The 24,192-nt window shown below is 45.1% G+C and overlaps 2 protein-coding genes across 5 annotated transcripts in view; both read left to right on the top strand.

Annotated features, from left to right (window-relative positions):
* The window catches only part of LOC142590582 (uncharacterized), a 123,886-nt gene extending 112,013 nt beyond the window's left edge, over positions 1-11,873 (top strand). For all 3 annotated transcript variants that reach the window (XM_075702887.1, XM_075702888.1, XM_075702889.1), the window contains one exon: positions 10,392-11,873. In XM_075702887.1, the coding sequence (XP_075559002.1) occupies positions 10,392-11,696 (1,305 nt within the window). In that variant the 3' untranslated portion in view covers positions 11,697-11,873. The remainder of the gene's footprint in view (positions 1-10,391) is intronic.
* Positions 11,874-15,703: 3,830 nt separating this feature from the next.
* LOC142590581 (uncharacterized) overlaps positions 15,704-24,192 on the top strand; it is a 99,338-nt gene continuing 90,849 nt past the window's right edge. Inside the window, exon 1 of one of the 2 annotated variants that reach the window (XM_075702885.1) lies at positions 15,704-16,028. The gene's annotated coding sequence lies outside the window, so the exon portion shown is untranslated. The remainder of the gene's footprint in view (positions 16,029-24,192) is intronic. The other variant, XM_075702886.1, reaches the window with a different exon arrangement.

Below are 24,192 nucleotides of genomic sequence, written 5' to 3'. Positions count from 1 at the left end.
ATGTGGTAACGGGCTGAAAGCCATCGCGATATGCTTGCCACAATCCCAAGATAACACTTGCGGGTTAGATCGACAGCTGTTGGAATGGCACGGAGTTTGTCACCTTGTATCCAACACAATCTGTGCATCTATAGGCAGCTAATCGGCCCGACCTTTGAACTTAACCAAATACGCACTGCTGTTGTTGCCGTTCCCCTGCCCATGTCACGTTGTTTCGATCGGTCCTGTTGCCATGGACGAACCTAGTACCGACAGGCAGCCCCGGCTGACGTGGTGCTGCTGTGTGCAATTCCTGCATTTGGCCGACGTTGAGGAGCACTGGCAGTGACGAAGTTGGCTGCTTGCTCAGCGCTCATTTTGTGCCAAGAACGAAGTAAAGCATTCACTTGCCTGGCTTCGAGTACATGAGGCGTATGTACATGATTGTAAGTCGACTCGAATGTAAGTCCCCCCCCCCCCCCATATCGCGTGACAGGAAAAAAAAAGGAGGGGGGGGGAGAGCATACCCGAGGGCGTATTCGATAATGAAAATTTATTAGCAACTGACATAATCACTGGACTGCTCATCTTCACTAGTGCTGCCATCGTCATCGTTGCTACGGTCCCACAGCCCGTCGTCGTCCCGCGAAATTTCACATTTGGCAAACGACCGCACCACCACATCTTGTGGAACAGCAGCCCACGCTGAATGTACCCAACCACATGCAGCCGTCAGGGAGGCTCTTTTGACAGGTCCGGTTGGCATAATTTTGGGGTCTTCTGCCGCCAGCCACTCATTGTACTCACAGAGGAGCAGGTCCTTAAATGGCGAAGATCCGGGCTTGTTTCATGACCATGTCGCACTTCACTGGCAGTGACCGCGCATTTCAGCTACATACACCGCAAGCTTGGCCTACAGCTCCGGAAAGTGTCCAGACTTCGTGACGTGGGAAATTCCTCACTTGCCATCACAGGTGAAAATTTCGCTTCGTTGCAGTCGCCACTCTCGCACCACCCGTTCAGAAACATCGAACTTGCGGCCTGCTGCGCAGTGATTTGTTTCTTTGGCATAAAGGATGGCAGCCCTCTTGAACGCTGCTGTGAATGAGTGCCGAATGATTAGTGGGCCTAGAGCACTCGTGACAACTGAGGAAGCATAGAAGTAGCACCTAGGCGGCAGTCAAGTGGAACGTGTCAAACCAATGCCTCTCGTAAACAGGCAAAGAGAAACCCACGAGCGGTGTCTGCTCTTCCATAAACTACCGATGCTCCCCGCAAGCGCCGCCGTTCTGAGGGTGCCACCTCAAATGGAACAGCGGCGCTTCCATCAACTATCGACACCCCTTCATGAGTGTTGTGTGCACTGTAAAACTCTCGAAAATGTTGAAAAAATCCTTCCGAAAAGCTAACAAACACGCGGGACAGCGAAAAGCTACGGGTAAGGCCATAGCGCAAACATAAAATTGTAACTGCGTTGTAGCTCCCGTTGGTCTCACTTTTTTGGCAGTGCCACGTTTTGGTTTCGATTGTAAGTCGACCTCCCACTTCAGATTTTCAAATTTTAAAGAAGTGGTCGACTTACAATCGTGTAAATACGGTACGAGTACATGTGGCTCTGTGTGGGTCTCCAAGTTGAATATATTGAATATTCAAAAAATCGAATTATTCAAATGTTCGCTATTCAGTTTGGTGATGTTCAGGTGTTCGCACACCCTTAGTTTATTTGTATACTTGGGAGTCATTGGCGACCATGAATGATAATCCTCCACAGTGGCTTACCAGCTGTGGTGTTGCACTGCTAATCATGAGGTCGCAGGATCAAATGCCAACCATGGCGGTCGCATTTAGATGGGGGCAAAATGCATAAACGTCCTTGTCTCATGCATCGGAGGCACGTTAAAGATCCCCTGGTAGTCAAAATTAATCTGGAGTCCCCGACTATGCCGTGCCTCATAATCAACTCATGGTATCGGCACGTAAAACCCCAGTATTCAACCATGAATGATAATGAGTTAGCCGTGGCATTCTGCACAACTAAACTTTTCGTATCTCTATCTACTATGACTGCATCAATTTAATTTATCAGACTTGTGCTCCAATTTCATGCTTGATCGCGCACAGTTGGCAATCTTAGATATTTAATAACTATTTGAAAAGTATCTGTATTTACGAATAGTTTGAACACTGTATCAAATAGGAAATAGGGCATTATTTCATTCGTTATACAGAAGTTTCCACTATTTGCACACCTGTGGTTGATGTCTTTCTCAGTGAGCCAAGACACCGTGAAGAGACATCTGCCTAGTACAGCGGAACTCTGATTATACAATTTTCTCAGGGCTGAGCGAAAACATTGTATAATCCGGGTGTTGTATACAATCAGACCCATATATGTCGAACTCGCAATAAAAACAGGAATTTTCTGAGGCCGTGGCTTTTGCCACACGTGAAAGCCAACTTATGGGGCAGTTTTGCGCTGTTTGAATTTCGATATATCAGCAGTGCCTGCTATTTTTGTTAAATGTACAGTACCTTTTTGCTGTTACAGTTAAACCTTAATATAATGAAGCCAGTACAATTGGCAATTTACTTGTATAGAAATTTCATTAAATTGAAGTTTGACCATTTATATATAAGTACAGTCGCTGACAGATTTTTATTGCACGAAAGGGGCAGAAAATTTTGCAAAGTACCAGTAAATCTAGAAAAAAAATTTTCAACAAGGAAAACATGTAATTTTGTTGATTGAGAGTCAGCGACCAAAGGTACGGTTTCATGTCTTGCCAACGATATCTTCACATCGGCCGTACAAAGCGAAGCCTGCGATGCTTTCGTATCCACACTGCCACGTGGCTGATAGTGTCACCCGCAGTAGGATGATGCTAACATGAAAAGCGTGCGCAAAAGAGAGTGAACGCTTCAGCTGCCTCTGATAGCAACGCACCTCCGAAACTCGACATTGCGCGAACACCAGTTGATGTGCAGCAAGACTGTACACATTAAAGGGACACTAAAGGTTACTATTAAGTCAACGTAAACTGTTGAAATACCATCACAGAAACCTCGAAACGCTTGTTTCGTGCCAAGGAGAGACTTATTTTAAGAGAAAATGCGTTCTGAAGCGTCCGCGTACCTCTAGCGCAGTTCAAATCGCCCGCCCTCCGATCGAGGAGTACTGACATCATGGTCTCATAGTGACGTTGCGCCATCGGTGAGTAGAACGGCGTCCGCAGACGGCGCTACGGCTTTTCTGCGCAAAACGCGAACGCGCGGCCAGAAACAGAGCCAAGACAGAGCCGACAGCAGAGCGAAAGCGGGAGTATATGGTGGCTAGCGGAAGGAGAAACGAAATACGTCCCACATTACCTCCCACGGCACACGGAGAGTCCGTTTTCGTTAAACTATAGGCTGCGGCGAGCTCGCAGTGTGGTCGGCGTGGTCTATGAGAAGCGACGAGCCTTTTCGCACTCGCAACAGGGCATAAAAATGTGCGAATCGACGCAAAACTCGGCCTAGAAACGTGCTTCGCCACAGCCAGGGCTCAATACGACCCAAGCTGGCACGACCCAGATGTCGTTTCCCGCACCGCCACCAGGCGCCGCTACTATACCTCAAACTCCAGCGCAAGACGCCCATAAGCTGGTACTTCATTCTATGACGCTAACTTCGACGCTCGTCGCAATGGACCCTGACACCTACAGATTGGCTCGCGATGGTGGGCTCAACTTCAGCGATTTGAGCACCGACGAGCGCGACCTGCTGCTGAGGGCTCGCACTGCCGGCGTCGTTGCGTACTACGACGGCGGCCTCGACACCGGCTCTCCGGAGCGGGAAAGCAACGAGGGCTTCCCGCGACATCACATGGACGTGGCATTTTCGCTGCTTGTTCCAAATGAAAGTTTCGCGAGCCAGCAGAACCCTCACAGCACGACGCGATAACGAAACTACTGAAACTCCAAAGCGTGCGCGGCGCAGAGTCGAGCGCGCAGAGTCGAGCGAAAACGAAACCTTTCGAACACTCATATTACTGAAGGGTAACGTCAAAATGTTATTTTTTCTTAGAATCGAATAGACGTAGACAAGTAGCATTTTTTTCCGTCTTATAATCGAACGAAATGATATTTTTAATACGAGTAGTTGAGTATTAGTAACACAAATTATGAGGAGTCCTTTCGTCATCGGGCTAGTACCGGAATGTCGCTGGGGGGTCTCAAATCGTGTCATGCATTTACCTCAATTTCTCGGTTACTAAAGCTCTGTTCGCGATTAGATTGACGCCTTAGACGTTCTAGAACATTGCTCTACCACTTTAACTTGAGTTTCTGGTAACCTTTAGTGTCCCTTTAAGCCATGGCCTAAGCTTTGCACCTGCCAGAGATTATCTCAAGATACGGTGTGCAGGCCTTTATGCCAACAGTCATGTGCAGCCACAACCGGGCTAGAGACAGGGGCACGTGCTCACAAGCCTCCCCACCACCCCACCAGCGCATGCTTGATCACATAACCACACTCGCTTCCCACCAGCCTTTCACCTTGCTTGCACAGGAAGATGGCACACATCAAGCCACTATCTCTCTTGGCTCTCATCGTCTTGCCGACAGCATGAAACGCGCACACCACGATAAAATCTTATTGCACTTGAACTGTATATGGAATATCGCAAGTGAGAAGGTCTTGCTGCTACAATATTCTGCTTCGGCGGCTGCTCTCTGCTCCATAGCATACAATTTGAGAGGTGTGTTGGCAAGCAGCCACACGTAATTCAATCGTTCGACCATCTGCATGCACGGCAGTTTCCATCAAAAGATGGGAACTGCCGTGCACGCAGATGAGTATTCCTATATGGCAGCTGTCAAATTTCATTATATTGAGGTTTAAAATACCTGGTGTTCTACAGACAAGTTATAATAAGTTAAATACTTCATTATATAGAGAATTTCATTTTATTGAAGTTTGTTGCATTGTGGTTTGACAGTATTCTCGTTGTAACTCTGCAATGTTCAGAAATTGTTTAATGTGTGGGATAATTTTTTGCAAATGGCTTTGGTATAGTTGGGTTCGACTGTAATCCGACCAACAACAGTTATGTCTGTAACACAGGGTTTCACAAGGCATAGTTGTCAGGAACTATAGGCTAATACTCGGAACAAATCCGGATGCAAAACCGCCAAAAAGTTAATGTGAAAAGAATACAGCAGTGCAGGTCCCATTTACGCTTTATTGGAGGGATTTAGTCTATCTTGCACTGCAGTCCACGCCCACCAGCATGCAAAAGCATTCTTTTCTCAACGACACATTGTTTCTTAAAGCAGTCAATTTATTACAGATTTTCTGTTGAGCCCAGCAATGTCTGCAAGGAGGTCATTTATGGCATAGCCTGCAAGGAGGAATCTCTGAATTTTGTCAATGCTATGTTGCATCCATGAACATAGGCACAGGCACGGCAGCATCTGTGGCGTTGTCCTCGACCAAATTGGCAGCCAGCTGTGTCGACATGGGGAATGCCTCCTTGCATGTTAAGTCCTAAACGACTACCCACGCAAGACCTTGAACCCAACGACAGATGCATGAGAAATCTTGCATGCTTGCACGTAGACATAAAGCTTCGAACTGCAAAGGTGAACACGCATATCCGATGCTGTCTGTGCATACTTTCAGATGGTTAATCAGTTCGATTTTCTCACATGCTTTCCACACGCTGTCATCCGTATACGTTTTTATACTCCTGTACTCCCATACTCGGTTCATTTTAGTAATTGGAATCGGTGCAGTAAAATATATAGATCTACTTTATGCATATGCCTCTGTACAGCTTTCATGTTAAATAATTATTTTAAACTAACAATACTGCAGAATCATGACACATGTCCTAGCACTCTTTGGCCTTAGATGCCCTTGTACTAAAGAAATCTAATAATCAATCAATCAATCAAATCTGTACTTGATAGTGGACATGTCAAATATACGGCAGACAGCGTTCTTGGCACTGTGTGAAGGTAGCGAGCTTGGCAAAAACGCTGTCAGTTGTTTACCGGGATATGTTCAGTCTTGCGAAAGTGAAACTATCTCTGAAAGTGATCACCCAAGAATACTCCCCTCTGTCAGCGTCACATACGGGAATTGTTTCACTCAGTCGTTATGGTGTCCTCCTTTGAAAAGACAAGTCTTCAATGAAGGTTCTGGAATCCCGGGCAGTTCTGGCCTTCGTGGTTCCATGTTGTTTTTCCGCTTCTTTAATAATTTTTACCGTGTAGCCGAGCGTCGGCATGTTTCGTTTCTACAACATTGTGCTTTGCAATTGCCTGACACATCAGTGAGAACACACCTGGAGGCAATTCATTTCCTTGGCTGTCTGAACGTTGTCCACTCTGATCATGACTGAGAAAAAAAACATGGAGGACCCTCATGATGGGAGCAGGCACTGCTGAGAGAATGACAGCGCAATGAGACAGCAACAAAGGGATTAAAGCGGGCGGCGGTTGAGCGACATGAAGGGTGAAAGGAAACTAATGATGAAAGGGCAACGAAAGTGAAGGAAGGAAATAGACTACGAGGGAGCCCAAAAACCAACCGGAACTTTCCGCATGCGAAGTGTTTTCCCCCTGTTCGTGGAGGGAATGGCGCCGTGAGGGGGGGGGGGGGGGGAGCATCGCAAAATTGGGGGATGCATCATTCTGTCTGGCACAATGGTTCATTAATCACTGAAATGCTGTGTAAAATGATTATTTTTCTTTAGAATTATATAGAAACATTTCTTTTATGAAGGGGGGACACTCCTCAAAAAAACATCTCTTTAATATTTGTACTAGAGCTTTGTGCTGTAGCTTATTTACCTCTTTGTAGACCGCAAACTGCTGATATCGATTAGGACACTTCACCTAATTTTTTTCACAATCACATGAAAATAGCCTTGTACATTTGCAGTTGTTTATAGTAACGAAATTTGCCATACATACTCTTGAAGATATGTACAGTGCTAATATTTACTTGAAATTGCAATATCTCCAAGCAGTAATTTGCAGAAGTACATGGTTACATTTCAGCGAATTAAGAAAAAATAATTAGTTGAAATGTTCGAATCTTTCAGCAACTGTACACACTGTTCGGCTAGAGATTGGCACTTTGCAATCTACAAAGAGCTAAACAAGCTACTAGCACGATGCTTTTTGTTAAAATTTATTACATAAAGAAGTGCCCCTAAAGGTGACTATATTTTGGCATTGTGCATCACATAACTCTGAAACTATAGCAGCTACACAAAAAGTAGTGCCATATTTGAAACCTGCATAGAAAACTATATACTTGACTGAATTTTGAAACCTCTAATACATGTAATAAAAGAAAGTTGCTTCGAGGAGCGTCTCCCCTTAAATGCACACAACCCCTCATGCAGGGTTGTGTGCTTAAATCAAATGTGAACAGTACTGGTGGGCAATTAAAGTTGCAGTAAGAACTACCAGGCATGCATACACTTTTCTGGCTAAACTGCTAGATCATTTGCAGGCAAACTTTGCTCAGTGTTAGCATTCAGTTATGGGTGTTGTTCGATAAAATTTGTGTGCTCCACATCTCTGTTCTCTGCACAATAAAATTGGCAATATACATTGTTGCTGTGATAGTCGATATAATTGTGGCAACATCTGTGATGACCATATCAACCAGAAAATTATGATACCTTTGTCACCCGCTGTTGCCACAAGCACCACATCATTGCATACAATACTAGTTTCCAAGTTAGCCTCGACGGTCAAATATGCACCAACTGTCTTCGAGACTCGTTAAATTTTACCCTTATTATGCATGACCACAGACTGTGCTCTGGAGTCCTCTTTGTATTTGAACAAACTGCTTATATGTTATTAATGCTGCATTTGTACTTTTGACAGGTCATGTTTCATCTTATGTTGTGTAATGAGAAAAATTTTCAAACTTTGTGAATACTAGTATATGAATATGAATTTATATTAATAATCGGATAGCTTGTTGATTATTCAATTACTGTACATAAAGTAGTCCATGTTCTGTTCATTTCGGCACTGCTGAATCCCATTTCAAAAATTGCTACAGTCGAAACCCGCGATAACAAAATCCCACGACTATAAAATTCTTGCGACAACAAAATATTTTTGTACTTCCCGACAGCAAAATGTCGCTGTACTACAATGCCGCATGGACGGAATTTGCCAGAACGTAACCCTGGACGTCACCTACTCAAGCAACGCTAGCAGGCTCCAAAATGTGCTCAATTAAAATTGCGTAATATACCACCACATTACACTTGCATGCGCCACCATTTTTGTTTATGAAAACAACCAAGCGCCGGAAGTGATCACGCCGGAACACGTCATGGCCGCCATCTTGTTTGTTGACCGCCCATTTGAAGCAGCAGCATGTTACTACTTACATGTGATGGCAGTTTTTGCACACCTAGTAACAAAAATGCAGCAAGAATAAGGAAATCCACGTCCCACCGACTTGGAATTATTTATGGCGCTTGAGATGGCAGTTGCAGCATGGAGTGACACGCACTGAGCCGTGATTGAGCGGTTACCCGGAAACACTCATTCCCTGCTTCAACAACGCTGGTTTTAGTGCAACCCGACAGGCGTCATGTGCAGGTTTGGTGCGAAGGGGCCGTAATCTCGATCCACTGCCTTCAGGTATACAGCGAAACCTTGTTAAACCATAGTTGGCCGGAGCTCGGAAAAAGTATGCACTAAATGGTAGTGTTGTTTAACCGAAATAGCATGAGATCGACCACTTACCTGTCAGAAACGGAACTCAGAGAGAGTGCGATGAAGGAGGAAAAAACATCCAGTATTTCTTCACGCGACTAAAGGGTTATTTTCGTTTGATGCTGCGGCGGCGTAGCAGCGATGACAGTGGCCTCAAACTTACTGAAGCTGCGAAGCAGCTTTTCAGCCAGCCCCCCTCTTCTTGGTAAACACTTGCATGGCAGATTCCTCCCACGAGTAATCTGCCTGCAGAATAGCACTGCAGAAGTCGCTGGACACCTTTTTCATTGCGGGGTGCTGTTCTCGTTGCAACGATTGCATTCATGAGGCTGACATAACGCGCAGCTTCTGCCACTGTCAGACCTGAATCGCCCATGCTGTCACTTTCTGTGTCGTCCTAATCACTGTTGCTAGCCGAGACTTCGGCAATAACAGAGGCAGCGATGGCGAAAAGTCGAACCTCGTAGCCGACATCTTTTTGTGGTCGCAGCGGCGCTGCCGAGCAATTTCTTCGCATTCCAAATGCCACACACCGTAGTCAACAGCAGATCCCTGTCATGTGCCAGGGCTGACTTCTTCGTGTCACGTTCGATAGCACGAACGATGTCTAATTTTTCTTGCATGCCGAGCATCCGGCGTCTTTCTTATCCGAGCTTCAGCATGGCGCGAGTCCTCGTACGTGACGCCACAACACTCTCTGGCATGCCTCTGAGATGATGATGTGGTTTCTCACGCGAACGCACAGGGCACTTGCACGGCGTTGTTCCTATCTCTGAGGCTTGTTCTACCGGGCCGCCCAATGGAGACGACGCACCGTCGTGTTTGTGCGACGAAAAGTGCAATCACTACGTGTTAACCAATATGTACGCAATAAGCTGGTACGGTTTATGCGGATGCAAAACACATTATGTGCAATGGCTGTTGAGTTGGGGATTTGACTTTACTACTTTAAAACGAAACTACTGTTTAAGCGCGTACAGTTTAACGAGGTTTTACTGTATGGCATACGATCACTTTCGCACTCGGCACCAGACACATTGGCGCCTACGGGCAACAGCGTGCGCTGGAGAAATGCTGCTGCATGCTTGGAGTGCTGTTGCTCTGCGTCCAGTGCCGGATCGTGATCGAACCTCCGAAAGCAATTGACTGAGAATACTGCTGCATGGCAGTGGTGCCACTGATGATCGACGCATGCGGCGCACCTTTTGTACTGTTGGCAATTCGGTTCTATATCCTCGAGCTAGCTTGCCAAACTAAGCTAATGGAATTTTGACAGTAAAGTTTCGTTCTGCGACGTATTACCTACCCGTGTCTTATTTCGTAACAACGAAATTCTAGCGAAAGCGACTTTTTTCATGTTTCCTTCTGATTTCGTTATTGCGAGGTTCAACTGTGCTTGCACTTTCTTATACTGGACTCAAACATGGTGTCAAACAAAACACGGCACAAAATTTTACCTCTGAAATCTTAGCTGCAATGAGCCAGTAGTTCAGTCGGAACAGTCATTTATACCTGCCTTCCTTACTTGGGCGGCATTCAGTATATATTTGCCTTTTTCTGAATGTTGCACATCCTCGGGCGACATTGTTGTCCATAGGCAATGTTTCAGTGCAGCTGTGGCCACTTAGAAGTGAGACGTGAACTTAGGCTTGAACTTATTTTCATCCACGCACACAGGTGCAGAAAAAGATGCTGGAAGACCTGCAGCGTGAACTCAAGCAGGAACTGGCCAAGCACAAGCAAGACACGCCTCCACAGCCACAGAAAACCAATGGAACTGTAGATACTGCAAGATTGGTTGCCGCACCCGCAAATGTGGTTGCGCAGTCACCAGTCCAGGACAGGCTGCCCATGGCCGCACCGGCAGCACCTTTCACCGGTGCAAGACCAGAAGCCCCGAATGCACCGCATCCAGCGGTCGCAGGCAGTGCACTGCCTCTCCTGAACCAAGGGAGCCAACTGCGGTCAAAGGGTCCCATCCAGAACATTCCACAGCCGATCCTGAACCAAGCGCCTCTGCTTTCCGTGCAGGATGTGCAGCGATCTCGGCAGGACTCGCAACAACGTCAAGCACAACACGTAGAACAGATCGTGAAGGTCCCTTTGTCAGTAGGCGTCCAGCCTGCCGCACAAAGCATTCATCGTGTTGCTGTGAACCAACAGCTCCCGAATCCGGCCCTCCCTCCACCACAAGGCAGTAAGAAGGACGAGACTGGCCGAAGTGACTTGCCAGATGTGAAGCACATCCGCCAACAGCCCCCTGTGCTAGGTCCGAAAGTTGACATCCCTCTTCCCCCGTCGCAGGTTCCAAAACAGGGCCCGATGCACCAACCTCAACTCAGCATTCAGAATGTGGTGGTTCAAAAGCAGCCAGTCGTTCCTGCTGCAGATGCCATTTCAAAAGCAGAAGAGAACCTTGTCAAACCACTGGACATCATCATGCGTCATCAAGATGTCCAACAGCCATTGCAGCAGAAGCTTCCCATTGTCCCTGAAAGCAAACCGAGCCTAGTGCAGCAGCAACCTAAGCCCATTCTACAGCAGGTTCCACAAGAGCTTCCAGCAGCCGCTAGCAGTTTCACCAAGCAGCCTGTACATGTCAATGTTGAAGCTCCCATGAAGTCACTTGGCAAGCCTTTGGAAGTGAAAGATAAAGCGATCCCAGCACGCCAGGAGCTTGACAACCGGCCACTCGTTCGCAAGATGTCTAAAGATGTCAAACGAGAGGCACCGATAGATGTTGACACTTTTAGTATTGCCAATGCAGCCAGTGCAGCTGCATCCAAAAAGGGCCCAGTTACTGCTGTGCCCACTGCTTTGCCACTGGCAGCCAGCGACAAAGACGTTCCTGCTGTCGAGGTGAAAGCGGCAGCCATCAGTGACGTTCCAGTGAAGGTGCTTTCCCAGGACGGCATTTCTCCAAGTCTTCCAAGTCACCTGCAGGCGGATGTGGTGCTAGCTAAGCATGAGATTAGGAAATGAATGCAAGGATCTGTGTGCACCATGTTGTGCAGAAACAAAACTGGGCATTTACAGTGTGCTTGTGAACGTGACATACGTCAGTGCTGTGCACTGTGAACTGTTGTGTTCTTACCAGAGTATAATAATATATTTTCGTTTTATATTGTAATAAATGCACTATTTTTAGTCACCATGTGACCGATGATTCCACAGAAAATGGCTTTCTTTCTGCATGTTGCAAAGAACAAAAATTAGTTGCATTTGCCACGGTGTCTGAGTGGCTATGGCATCCAAGTCGCTGTGGCGTTCTGGTCACGTTTTGATTCCTGGCTGTGATGGCTGTGTTCCGATAGGGATGGAATGAAAACACACCTGTACAGCACATTGAAGGTATGTGACATATTCAAAAGTATTATGGAGCCCACCAATACATCAAGTGAAATGACCCCCTTGTTTCTTTGGAACGTTGGCCCTTCAATGAGCTTGTGCGTTGCCAGCAAACAATTGCAGTGCATGGATCACACCATGCAGATTGTGCCTCCAAAGGACGCAATCTTACACTGACGTATGCCGGGAAAACAGATGGAAATTTGAAACGAAATCCTGTGCATTCCACTCCTGCTTGTCCCTCCCTTGGGGCACGCATCTCCTCCTAGTCCGGGCAGCCTGTAGCCAGGGCTGCGCATGGCGCATTCGCTGCCTGCGCGCCCTGTCTTGGAGGTATGCTGCACCTGGTGCAAAGGCTGGGAGAACATAAATGGCTGGTGGCTTCCTGTGCACTGCCTTCCCGCGCATCTAGCGTTGAAGGCTGCACAATGTCGAGAGTGTCGAAGGTGCATTGAAGCAAGAGGCAGTGCGAAGGGTTCGCTCCCCATGGTCGGCAGTCTTCAGCATGCCGGCATTGTGTCTCCGAGTGTTTGCGGTTATCGAGTGAGATCTCTGTTTGTGTTTACTTTTGTGCGCATGACCTTCACCATGCATATTAATTTATAAGTGAACTCTTTCTGCAATTTATACAGCGTACAAAACTATGAACCTTACTTCGTGCAGTTGTCAAATACTTTGCTATCGCTATCAATGCTTCACCTTCACATGCCTCGGAAGGTGAGTGAGCTAATCGCAATAAAATACAATGGCAGCCCAGCGTTGGCAATCTGTGATTATACATGTCAATGTATGGCACCGTATGTGATTGCTACCTCTATGTAGGTGTGGCCCACGGTGCGAAAGCTTTTTCTTAGCGTTATCTCTTTACGAACCAGTGCTTTCAATTATTTACTGGTCTAGTTTATGGGATTCTTTTCATAAACGCTTACAGACAAGAAGCAATATTCACAAATCCTGTTTTAAGTTCTTGTGATGTCTGCTGACAAAGAGAAATTTCAACTTAACAAAATTTGCAATTTAGGGAAGTTTTTTGCTGCAGTTCACTCGTTGCGTTGAGGTTCGATTGTATGTACTATGTGTCTATACAGTGGACTCGCTTTCAAGGAACCAGGGAAATTGGTGCTGTTTATCAGGAGTTCCATTTACTGAGAAACAGCTGAATACAATTGCATGACTACAAAGCCAGCCAACCATGAGGGTGGTGTTCAGGAGTTCCATTTACTGAGAAACAGCTGAATACAATTGCATGACTACAAAGCCAGCCAACCATGAGGGTGGTGTTTTGTTTAAGCGGTTTCTGTTTATTGGGATTCCACTGTATATACATATTCTGTGAAAACCAATTGTTGGTAGGCTTAACTAAATCAACCTAACTATGTTTAATGAAGTCCTTTAGTGTAACTGTTGATGACTGCTCAAAATTTCTAAGATTATTTACTGTTCAAGCCACACTGGACGTGACCATGTGGGACGTGCTCAGTGGTAAACATTTTATTTTACTACATTTCATAGGAAATGAGCAGCTTTCATTTGACTGCTTGAGGCTTCTTTGTGAAATAAAAGTTATTCGAACATTGGGGCCATTCAACGAAGCTGGCATCCGTCAAAGTTTAGCTGGCTGACATAATAGTAGGGAACCGGAATTTGGGAATATGTTGCGGAGTCAGACTGGGCCTATAATAGTATGTGTCGCACACACATTGCTTGTTACAGAATGGTGGCCACATTCGTATACCTTTCCCAGCATGCAGGGGCGACGCCAGGATCGATTTGTTGCTGAGCGGGAACATACGATTCTCCATCTTTGTCGAGAATGAATGAAGGGGATGGATGAGGTGGTCAGAGTGGCATATGGGCAGAGCGCACTAGAAAATACAACATGCCTAGTGCACTCTGATATGGATACCTGTACAGTGTACATTACTGTAGTGCAGTTGGGCTGTAACTCGGACTGGTTTCCAGCTGGAACAAGTTGAAACCATTCAGTTAGATTTGAATATTTTAACCCAAGGATAGTAACAATAAGCGCAATGGTGTAGATGGCCGCGAATACAATAAAAGATTTAAATCTCTCTCAAGGAAGGTGCATTAACGCATTCTTCTGAACGTGGGCACACAATTAATATGGATGTACAGTCAACAGCAAAAGTTTGCGGGATGCGCGATCGCGTGGCAAAGCGACCCTCCTCCCCTTCTGGCGGTGAACCCCTGGTGTCGAGACCGACGCCTGCACGCATGCGCGTCCCTCCGAGACTGCAAGCGTGCACGTTTCCGTGTTTCCTCTTTGCGTGCCCGGCGATATCCAAATGTAGCCGCGAGTTTAGCCCTCTTGCGTTATGCGCCGTGGCGGCTTCGACGGGCAGAACTTCGTTTATACAACGGAAATCAATCGTCCATTTTCGTCTTGCGGTCCCAGCGCGTCTTCTGCCACGCTCTTCTGCGGTAGAGCGCACCGTTCGTAAAAAGAAAGAAACAACGAAGATTGGTCACGAGAAGGTGCAGCCCAGAAAAGAAATGACATGTTGCGTTCGCCACCGGGCCGGACCTATGCGTCAGCACTCGTGACTCGACAGAAAGCGGCCGCAGTGGCACCCGCAAGTTCACGCTTTTAAACACGTTTCACACAGTTTCGCCCGTCGAAGTCCCCACAGCGCATGTCGCAAGAGGGCTACCTGGCGGCTACATTCGGATATCGCCGGGCGCGCAAGGAGAAAGCGCGGAAACATGCACGCTTGCAGTTTCGGAGGGAAGCGCATGCGTGCAGGCGTCGGTCTCGACCAACACCCTCTAGAGAAGGTGTTGTCTCGACACCAGGGGTTCACCGTTAGAAGGGGAGGAGGGTCACTCTGCAACGCGCTCGCGCATCTCGCAACCTTTTGCTGTTGACTGTACGTTAATTGTCGATCAATATACAAACACTACACTGTTGAAGGTTCACGTGTCTTGCTTAATATAGAGGCGCGACAAAACTGTTTAGTTCTAACTACGTCGACGATTGATACGTAAACGGCACTGAAATGGAAGAGCTGCATGCTTTCACGTTTTATTTTACCTCGTTTGCGCAGATGTTTTCCTCCACTTCTTAGTGTTCCTTCCTCACTCCACTACATTTTTTTATAATAAAACTTACTGCGTCTAATGAACAGTCCATGGCTTTGTATTAAGTTGAATTAAGTACCCTTATTCTCAATCAACTGCATGCATGATGAAAAAAAAAACATTTACTTTTCTTGAATTCCTGCTCGGAGTTTCAAGCAAGTCTATCAATGAGTACTGTTGTGCGAGCTGGAGCTTCCTGGTAGGATCTTTATATATTGAGAATGAGCGAGAACATGTGAAGGAGTTGTTATGACGATTGCGACTTTCGAAGCATGTGCGCTAGATACAGCAGATCTGAAAATTACTCGGCTGTCCTTAGGTGCGTGATTGCGGGCGATGGAGGTAGCGGCAGGAGGGAATGTTGGAGATTTGACCACAGCTCATAGCTCCATCATCCCTTTTTAGAGCCACTCAAACTTTTATTACTGCAAGGGGAAACACACTTTGCCAGAAATCTTGGTTTTTTAAACACTATACTATAACTTTGGTTTGCAAGCGTAGTGGCGATCTTCTAGCACATAGTTCAAACTTCGCGCTATTTACGAGCGTTGTTGATGATGATGAGAGCCCCGCGGCGAAACACACATGCGCCCATCGCGCCGCCTCCGGTCTCCGCAGGCGTCCGTGCCAATGCGTGCGCTTTCGCTTTTTGCGCGCAACGCCCCGCTGGTCACATCAAGATGGCCGGCCCGTTGGTGGCAGCAGCGCGATACGCTACGCAGTGACCGCGCTCTTTGCCGCCTTTCGCACGCGCGATGGATACCAGACACGGACGGAGTTGCCCGCGGATGCCCGGACGACCGTGGGACGCCCGCTGAGTCGCCGCGACAGCTGCTTGTTGCGCGGACAAGTCGCGCGCCAACCGTGGTAAGCCATATCGTCGACGACGCTGCGGCCGCAGCACGCGCTCTTTCGTAACGACCGTGGCCGACCAACGCGGCTAATTTTAGCCGTCACACGGTCGCTTTTGCCGTGAAGCTTCGTCGCCGCTGACCAGCCGTCACACATGTTGACAGGGTTTCTCAGGGTCAGCGTGTCTGTGCTCACGCTCCTATATGCTGATATCTCGCGATGCTGTTGAAAGGGGGGTGTCATCGGCAAATGTCACGCCGAGGGTCCTCCGAGCTCGTCTCCACAGATCGCTGTTACTTTTCTCGCTCGAAACGCATGTCATCGTAACGCGTCAATCGCCAGTGACCTTTCACGTTCGCCGACCCAGTCGCTGGCAATACGCCGCTCACTTCTGCGATGTGTTCACTTCTTTATTGCCGGCTTGGCTCGTTTTAACAGTCGTCGAAAGGGCCAGCGCTGCTGCCCCCGTCGTGGTGGGAAGTAAACAGTTTCCTCGTTGTCGCTTTCGACATTCCGTGTCTTCTCCCGTGGTGTTTCGGAAGCTCCGCAGTCGGGCCAAGGCGAAACACTTGCTAGTGGTATGGCGACTTACGCCCCAGTTTTGGCCGTTTTGTTGTCGCATAATGCAAGCGTCCTTGGATCTCTTGTCGCAACTTTTGAATGGGACGGAGAGGCTGATACTCTTACTTTTCCGTAAGAGCTTTCCGCATTGGTGGCAGAGGACGATGCGTTTATTCGTTCCCGCATCATACTTTCCGTGTGCCATACCACGGCCATACGTTGCGTTCTCGTGAGTTGTCCCCTTGAAACAGGCGGTGCGCGCATCGTCTTTCAATCGCCGATTGATTGCACAACCGAGCGATTAATCTCAACGGCGCGCGGCTGTGAATAAAGATCCTGTATGAGTCACTTGATGTCGACTCTTGGCTCCTCGGTGGCGCCTGGCGCGTATATTTTTGTGAGATGATGCTTGCGCCGCTATTGCTCGAGCGCTCCCACAGGTGTTTCGAGCGAGTAGAACGGTTGTATTGCGAACGCCTACGGATTGAGAGAAGCTTTCGCGCCGAAGGGCATGAGCGCGTGCCTGAGAAGCAGAACTGTTCGCACAAGTGACGCCGCGGTACGACTAGTCTTGCACTAAAGAGAGCGGGAACTCCGCCAGTGGTAGAATAACCTCGTTCGTTCTCAGTTCCTGCTCAGTTATTGCAAATATTCGCAAGTTTGTCGTGACTTCAACATTCTTAGACAGATGGTTGCATTCCTCATTGACCATGTAGTACAATCGTATTGAGACTGTCACATAGCTCAGTGTAAAAATGAACTGTCACAGGGGGGGGGGGGGGGTAGCGTTTTCATTCATTGCTAATAGCAAATCTGCAAACACGGTCGACCATCAAGGAATTTAGTTATTGAACAGAAAAACTAAGTTATGCTGCTTAGTTTCAATGAACTGCTATTGTTCGAAGGTGTTATGGGTAGAGAGAGCATTTCCTGGAGCGTGACATACTTTCCAGCTTTGAAACACATGCCACAGAACTGGCAAAGAAAATAATTAAAGTGGGTTGTCCCCAATAGGATTGCAACCCCCTTTTTTTAGATGGGACACTGTGCAACGAAACAAGGACTTCAAAACTCTGAACAGTTGGTGCGTTGTGCAGTTGTTTATGCTCTCTTCCTCTACACTGATAACTCGGGCATGTGACATACCTTTGTGTGACGTTGACCGGATGGAAGATTCCAAACTGCCGGCGTGTTTGATGCCATTCAGGAAGATGTGCTGCGCACTTGTGGGGCAGTTGCAGTCATTCAGTGTAGACCTCGGGCTTGTCATACAAGTTTGTGTTTATCCTTGTGTTGTTTCACACATTGACTAATGGGTTTAATGATTTGCCCACATACTCTTCAGGAGTAGCACACACACATACCCAAGATTCTTGTGTGCAGAGACTTTAGGCAGCTGCAATTTTTTTTAAAATTGTAATATCAAGGTAATTGTGCTGTATATTTTGAAGCTCACTGTACAGATTTTATGTCAGGTTATCAGACAAAAGGATGAGTGGGGAAAGCTTTAGGCTGGGAGGTTCAGAGTTTGTCCATGTGCTTAATCATGTAAGTTAATACTGCTTCATGTGCTGTTTTCTATAAATATAGAACACTGCTTCACAGCAATGCGATTCTAACTAGCCCCATCAGAAGCCCTAACCCTTTCAGGAGCTAACTGATTCTGTTGGTTTAAAACTTACTTCAATTGCATTTCCAAGATTCTCAGAATCATAAAAAGCATACAGCTGCAAAATGGATTACCAATTTTCATTCCTTTAGTGCGTTTTGTCATGTTTAGAGAATATGGACTCCATGCGAAAACTAATACAGGAACATCTGATATGAGAACATCAACTATTCCACGTCTAGCCAGCTTGAAACGCACCTATCCGCCCACTGTAAAATTGTGCCTTGTGCAACATGTTGTGAAACACAGGGCAGGAAGTGAACCCCCTGCATACGACATACTTGCACTGAGTAAAAATACCCAACTGTCTACTTTCGCACTCGTTTCACTGAAACATTTTGAACATATTATTCAAACTTGCAGCACAGTTCCAATCTGATCAAAAGTGCTTTAAAATGTATGTGGCAAATTTTAAATGTCACTACTTCTATCCGTGCCTTTGCTGTTGATGCATAACCTTGGTGCGTACACTATGCCTCAAAGGGTTAAAGAGACTTTAGATAGAAATGCTTAATATAAGGCAATACTCTTGGTTATAAATTGTACGTGCATTACTTTGGCTGAAAAGGTTGCTTTTTAGCTGAGAAAATGAAGGTGAACTTTGCACAAAAACCACAGCTGCAATTGTATTAGTCTGAAGTCTTGGATTTTATTGCATTTTCACGTATTTATGCTGTCCTTATGATCAAAGTTATTGATCTATAGTTTTGACGTACTTTTGAACGGTATATAATTATTTTTTATTTGCAAACAATCGACACATGAATGTTGCCGGAATCTATGTTGCATCAGAAAGCTAATGCGGAAGCTGCAAGGTGTTGTTACCACCCGTTTCATTTTCATGCCTTTTTGGGCTTGTCGCTGCTCACTCCGAGACTGGCATATTCACACTTCTGAAAATGTAGTAATCTAGGTTGAGGTAACGCGTCTAGTGCGCATCCTATTTCCCGGAAAGCCAACACTTTGACATCCTTCCGTAAAACAGCGTCCTAGGTGAAAATTTAAGTTTCGCTTAACCTTATGCTGCGTAAAATAGCTAACAGTGAGAATAATGCAACTTAAAAACATTTCAAAAGCTAGACCTCATTGCATATTTCTCTTCTTTATTTTATGCACAAAAATTGTTCGGTTGTTATGCAGGAGCATCAGCGCATGAAGTGTAGTAATCTTAATGAGGTCAGCAATGGACAGTTACAAAGGTGCGCGTGGTGACATAGTTGCATGCATATGGGATAACTAAATCTAATTCTTGTTCTAGTTTTTAACTGCATGAAAAGAAAATTTTAAGAAATGTACTCTGGTTGCCCCATTACAGCTGGAGATGAGTGGCAGCAGCAATAGATATTGCCGCAGAAGAGAAGGCACCTGTTCTCCTGGATGAGTCCCTTGAATGCATTTACATGTAATTGGGCCTAGATCACAGGAAGAAAACCTGCAGATGAATGAGAATCCTGTATTGGGGGGGGGAGTCCATTATTGCAGGCATTCGCAACTCATGCATGGCTACTTCCCAATATCATTGAGAAGTATACAGGGTGTCTTAGCTAACATTAACTGGGGGGGGGGGGGGGGTGAAGAGAAACCTGGTCTACCATTGAAACATAGTGCTTCCTTTTCATGCCTCTTCTGCTGCTTGGATAATTTTTGTTTACTGTTTTGGCTGAATAGTTTTTTGAAGTTTTTTTGGCTGAAAAAAGTTTCAGTTATTGAATGATTAGGGTAATTTTTGACGGGAAAGCTTACTCCATCTTAAATTAAATCATTTGCGTTCAGCGTGGCATGTTCCATTTTTTTCTGTGCTTTCCTACGTGAAGTATGAAAAGTGCTACTGATCACATGTTCGGGGCACCACAACAGCAGTGATCCCAGAAGGAATTTGAAGGAATTAACTCCGCTCATTGCCCGACTTGGCGGCCGCCTGGTCTGGATGTAATCGTCATGCAGTCTGGATGAAAATTCTTTTTTTTCTAAAATGAAACACAATCCTTTGAAGTTTGTTGAACAGTTGCCTAGTCAAAGCATCTAATAATGTTTAACATATAGGGTTATTGAACAGAGAAAACCCAAGGTAAAGGTTTCTCTTTGCCCTTTTCTTACTGAAGGAAAGGTACTAATTCCTTTTAGGCTGTTTAAGCTTGTTTTATTTCTGGAAATATTGCAGCATGAACTGTGATAAATTAAACTTTAGCCTAATTGCTGGTGTTTTGTGTTGAGGAAAAACAATGACTCGCTCAAAATCTGCAAATCTTTAAGTGCAGTTTTAAAGAAGCAGCCAAGAAAGCAGCAACATCACCAGAACTTGTGCTTTTACTGAGTGTGCCGAGAGCTACTAATGAAGGCCTACGAAATATGTGCTTGTGGATTCAACATATTATACATATTATATTGTATACATATTTATTATATACATATTATACATATTAGACGAGTGAAAAAAGAAAAAGGGTAGGTTTTGATAAGAATGATGGCTGTCCGATATGCTGCCCTATGCTATGAAGGAAACTTTTGTGAAGCTAATGGTTAGATCCCGCTTTCGCATACTTGCCAGTTCTAACAAATTATATTAAAATTCCCACTTTATAAACCTTGTTTGCGATTTTCAGGATGACACCAACAATTCTACTTTTGTTAAGTTGTATATGGTGTAGGGCAAAAGTAACTGCAAAAGTTTCTTGCTCTTTATAACGTTAAAAATAGTGAACTTGTTTTGTTGGCTGTGGCTCTCAATTTACAGAAATATGCACTTTATTTTGGGATGCAGTCTGGAGGTCTTTCTTTGACTTGCTCTTTTCAGCTATAGTAAATGTGAAACAGGTGCATGTTTTGCACATCACTAAAAAGCTAAATTCCTTCTTCATCCAATAGTCATCCAATAGAGACGCATGAAAAACTTCAGCAATGAATGGCTGTGTGGAGATGGACAAAGCAAGTGTTTGTTTATAATGATTCAATTGGGGCTGCCTTCAGAAATGTAGACAAATCACATGCGGTCAGGGAAGCAAAGTGGCTACCAAACTCGCCCTGACATCTTGGGCACTTTTGTGCACGTGTGCAAGGGCTCTGACCCCACAGCTTCACCTGTACAACCAGGAAAAGTTGTTCAACAATATTGTTGGTAATCGTGGTCAGGCCAGTTTGACACGGTGTATGTTCTTTTGCATTCTCAACTGTCTCTTGCAAGAAGCAACTTTTATTTGCAGATTTACAAATCTCAAGGCAGCAGCAGCAAATAAAAAAAACGATAAAATTAAAAAACCCATACCTTTGATTTCTAGAACTCGGGTTACTGTGACGAGGATTTGAGACCTCAACTCCAGTACTCTTATGAGACTTCAAACCCCAGTATTCTTGAGAACCACACAAGTATTGTATTTGCTCAATTCTAACGCATACTTCTGTAAAAATTCACTGAAATGTGACATGTACATTAAGACAGTGTGCAAGACCAAAACTGCAACAAGTTCTGGTTAAATGTCACTCTTTCTGTTGTTTGCAGTGAAACAATTGTCAGAATAAACACATGAGCACTCACCGCTGATTACATTTTGGCAGCATTCTGAAAATTTAGTCAAACTTGCCTAAATTGTCATGTTAATTTACTTACCTGATAGCGGCGCTAATCTTTGCACCCCACTGTGTGTTTCTGATATGCCGACCAGTGCGAGAGATCTTATCATTTACAGTGAGAGCAGTACGCCTCATTGTTTTAGAACCTTGTGCCCGTTGACACCCCCAGGCTGGGGTATTAGGAATCTTCTAGAGCAAAGGTTGGTTGGGTGCTGCATGTTATGAGAGACCAGAAACTTGCATGTGTGATACTGGCCTCTTGTTTTTGCTTAGAGAATGGCAAAGGTTAGGATTTTGAAGCATCAAGAAAATTTGAGTCAGTGGAACAGTAGAGAGATGCATAGTGAGTTAGATTGTTAATTTACCTTTCTTGAATACCAAATTATATTTTCACCATTGTTGTTCAGTGGCTTTAATGCAGTGCAGCTGAGTTTGAGGTTGCAGGTTCAATTGTGGGTGCCCCCTTTCCCGAACTACAGCTATTCTCAGAGCTCAGTGTGTTTCCTTGGTACAATACTTTATCTGTCATCATCATGAATATTGTGTGCATTATTTCTGCCATTGTTATAAGCTTGATAAGCCATGAGAGACGTGATAAGCAAAGCGGTGTGGCAATGCTACCTTGACCTTTCTCACACCATTGCCTCCACGACACCACGAATTATGACAGCATCCCTCTTGCTAACACCACATATGCAGCTGTTTGGCCACGAAAATAAAAAATAGATGTTCTACCTTCAGTTTGCCTCACTAAAGATTGACATCTTTCTTTCATAGAAATGCCAATAAAGTATTGAATGAATTACCAGTTATTGCAAACTGGCTTAACGTTTCTCATGATTGTCTCCTTTTGAGTCACCTTTAAACTGGATGTTTTGTGTGGACAAAAACTCCACTAAATGTTGTTCTTGTTCTTTTTTTTTCACTGAGATAAATGTGATGACGCCAGGAACAAACTTGCACATGTGTTTGTGTATGCTTCATTGTTTTTGTTTTAACCATTTACGTTTAGAAGTGCTGGTGTGTTTCTTTTTTCTGCTTGAAATGTTGGTGAAGGCTAATGGTACAAGTTTCTGGTGGCACATTTACATTTCGCACTTGCATGCAAATGCAGCAAGAAATCAGGCTGCCCAGTTCATCCCATTGAAAGTGCAGACAGTGCAAAAACATGGGCAATACAGAAAAGACCTTCTGTGTCCTGTCCATGGTTTTTGCCACTACTTGACCTTCTCTGGTGGCTTAATAGCTAAACTTAATGCCATAGCTATTAAGCTATGCCATTGTGCTTCTGAGCTCAAGGTTGTGAGCTCGATGCAAGGTGGTGGGTTCAATGCAAAAATGCTTGTGTTCGTGATTTACAGGCACGATAAAGGAACACCAGCTGTTCAAAGTCAGTCCCCCACTACGACGTGCCTCGTAATTGATAAATTCAAAATTGGTAATGCGTCACGAGTGATCCATCAGTAATATCAGATGCTTTCTACAAGTATTTTCAGTCCATATTTATACCCGATAACAACTTCGTTCCTTCTCTCACCAATATAATTTGTTCTGAAGCAATCAGCGACATAGACATAAACAATGAAGGCATTCAACCTCGTAATAAACTTGGGCACCACAAGTACGGCTTACACAATGCATTCTTGGTTCGCTATTCCTTGGGGTCATCAGGCTATCTGACGGTCATATTCAACAAATCTTTATCATCTCCACTGTTCCTTCTTCATGGAAGTTAGCTAACGTGCTTCCTCTTTATAAGTCTGGTGGTAAGCAGTCTTTTTCGAACTACAGACTGATTTCAATAACATCACAGTCTTGCAAAATATTAGAACATATCATTCATAAAGACATAGCGCTTTTCCAGGAATTGCATAACCTGCTATCTAACATACAGCATGGGCTTAGGCACAGTTTTAGTATGACAACACAATTGAGTTTATGCATGACATTTTTCTTAACTTTGATGTTAGCAACCAGGTTGACACTATATTTGTAGATTTCTCTAAAGCGTTTGACACAGTGTTACATTCTAAACTCCTTGCTAAACTTAACGCTGTACTAAATAATCCTCAAGTAGTTAACTGGATTTCAAGCTTTCTTTCACTTCGCTCCCAGTTTTTCTCTTGCAGCTCGACCGACTCTACTGCTATTGATGTGGCATCTGGAGTGCCCCAAGCCTCTGTTCTTGGGCCACTGCTTTATTTAATTTACATAAATGATTTGCTTCTTACCATCTCTTCTGAAATTCATCTTTATGCTGATGATTGTGTTTTATATGAAGTGATTAGCTGTTCTAATGATCATTACCGCCTTCAGGAGTCATTTGCTGGGTTTCACACTTGGTGCAACACCTGGCAAATGAACATTAATTTTGACGAAACC

Source organism: Dermacentor variabilis, chromosome 8 (assembly GCF_050947875.1).
Source record: "Dermacentor variabilis isolate Ectoservices chromosome 8, ASM5094787v1, whole genome shotgun sequence".
NCBI classification, from domain to species: domain Eukaryota; kingdom Metazoa; phylum Arthropoda; class Arachnida; order Ixodida; family Ixodidae; genus Dermacentor; species Dermacentor variabilis.
The sequence above is the reverse complement of the archived record's forward strand: the minus strand, read 5'-3'. Positions and strand labels throughout refer to the sequence as shown.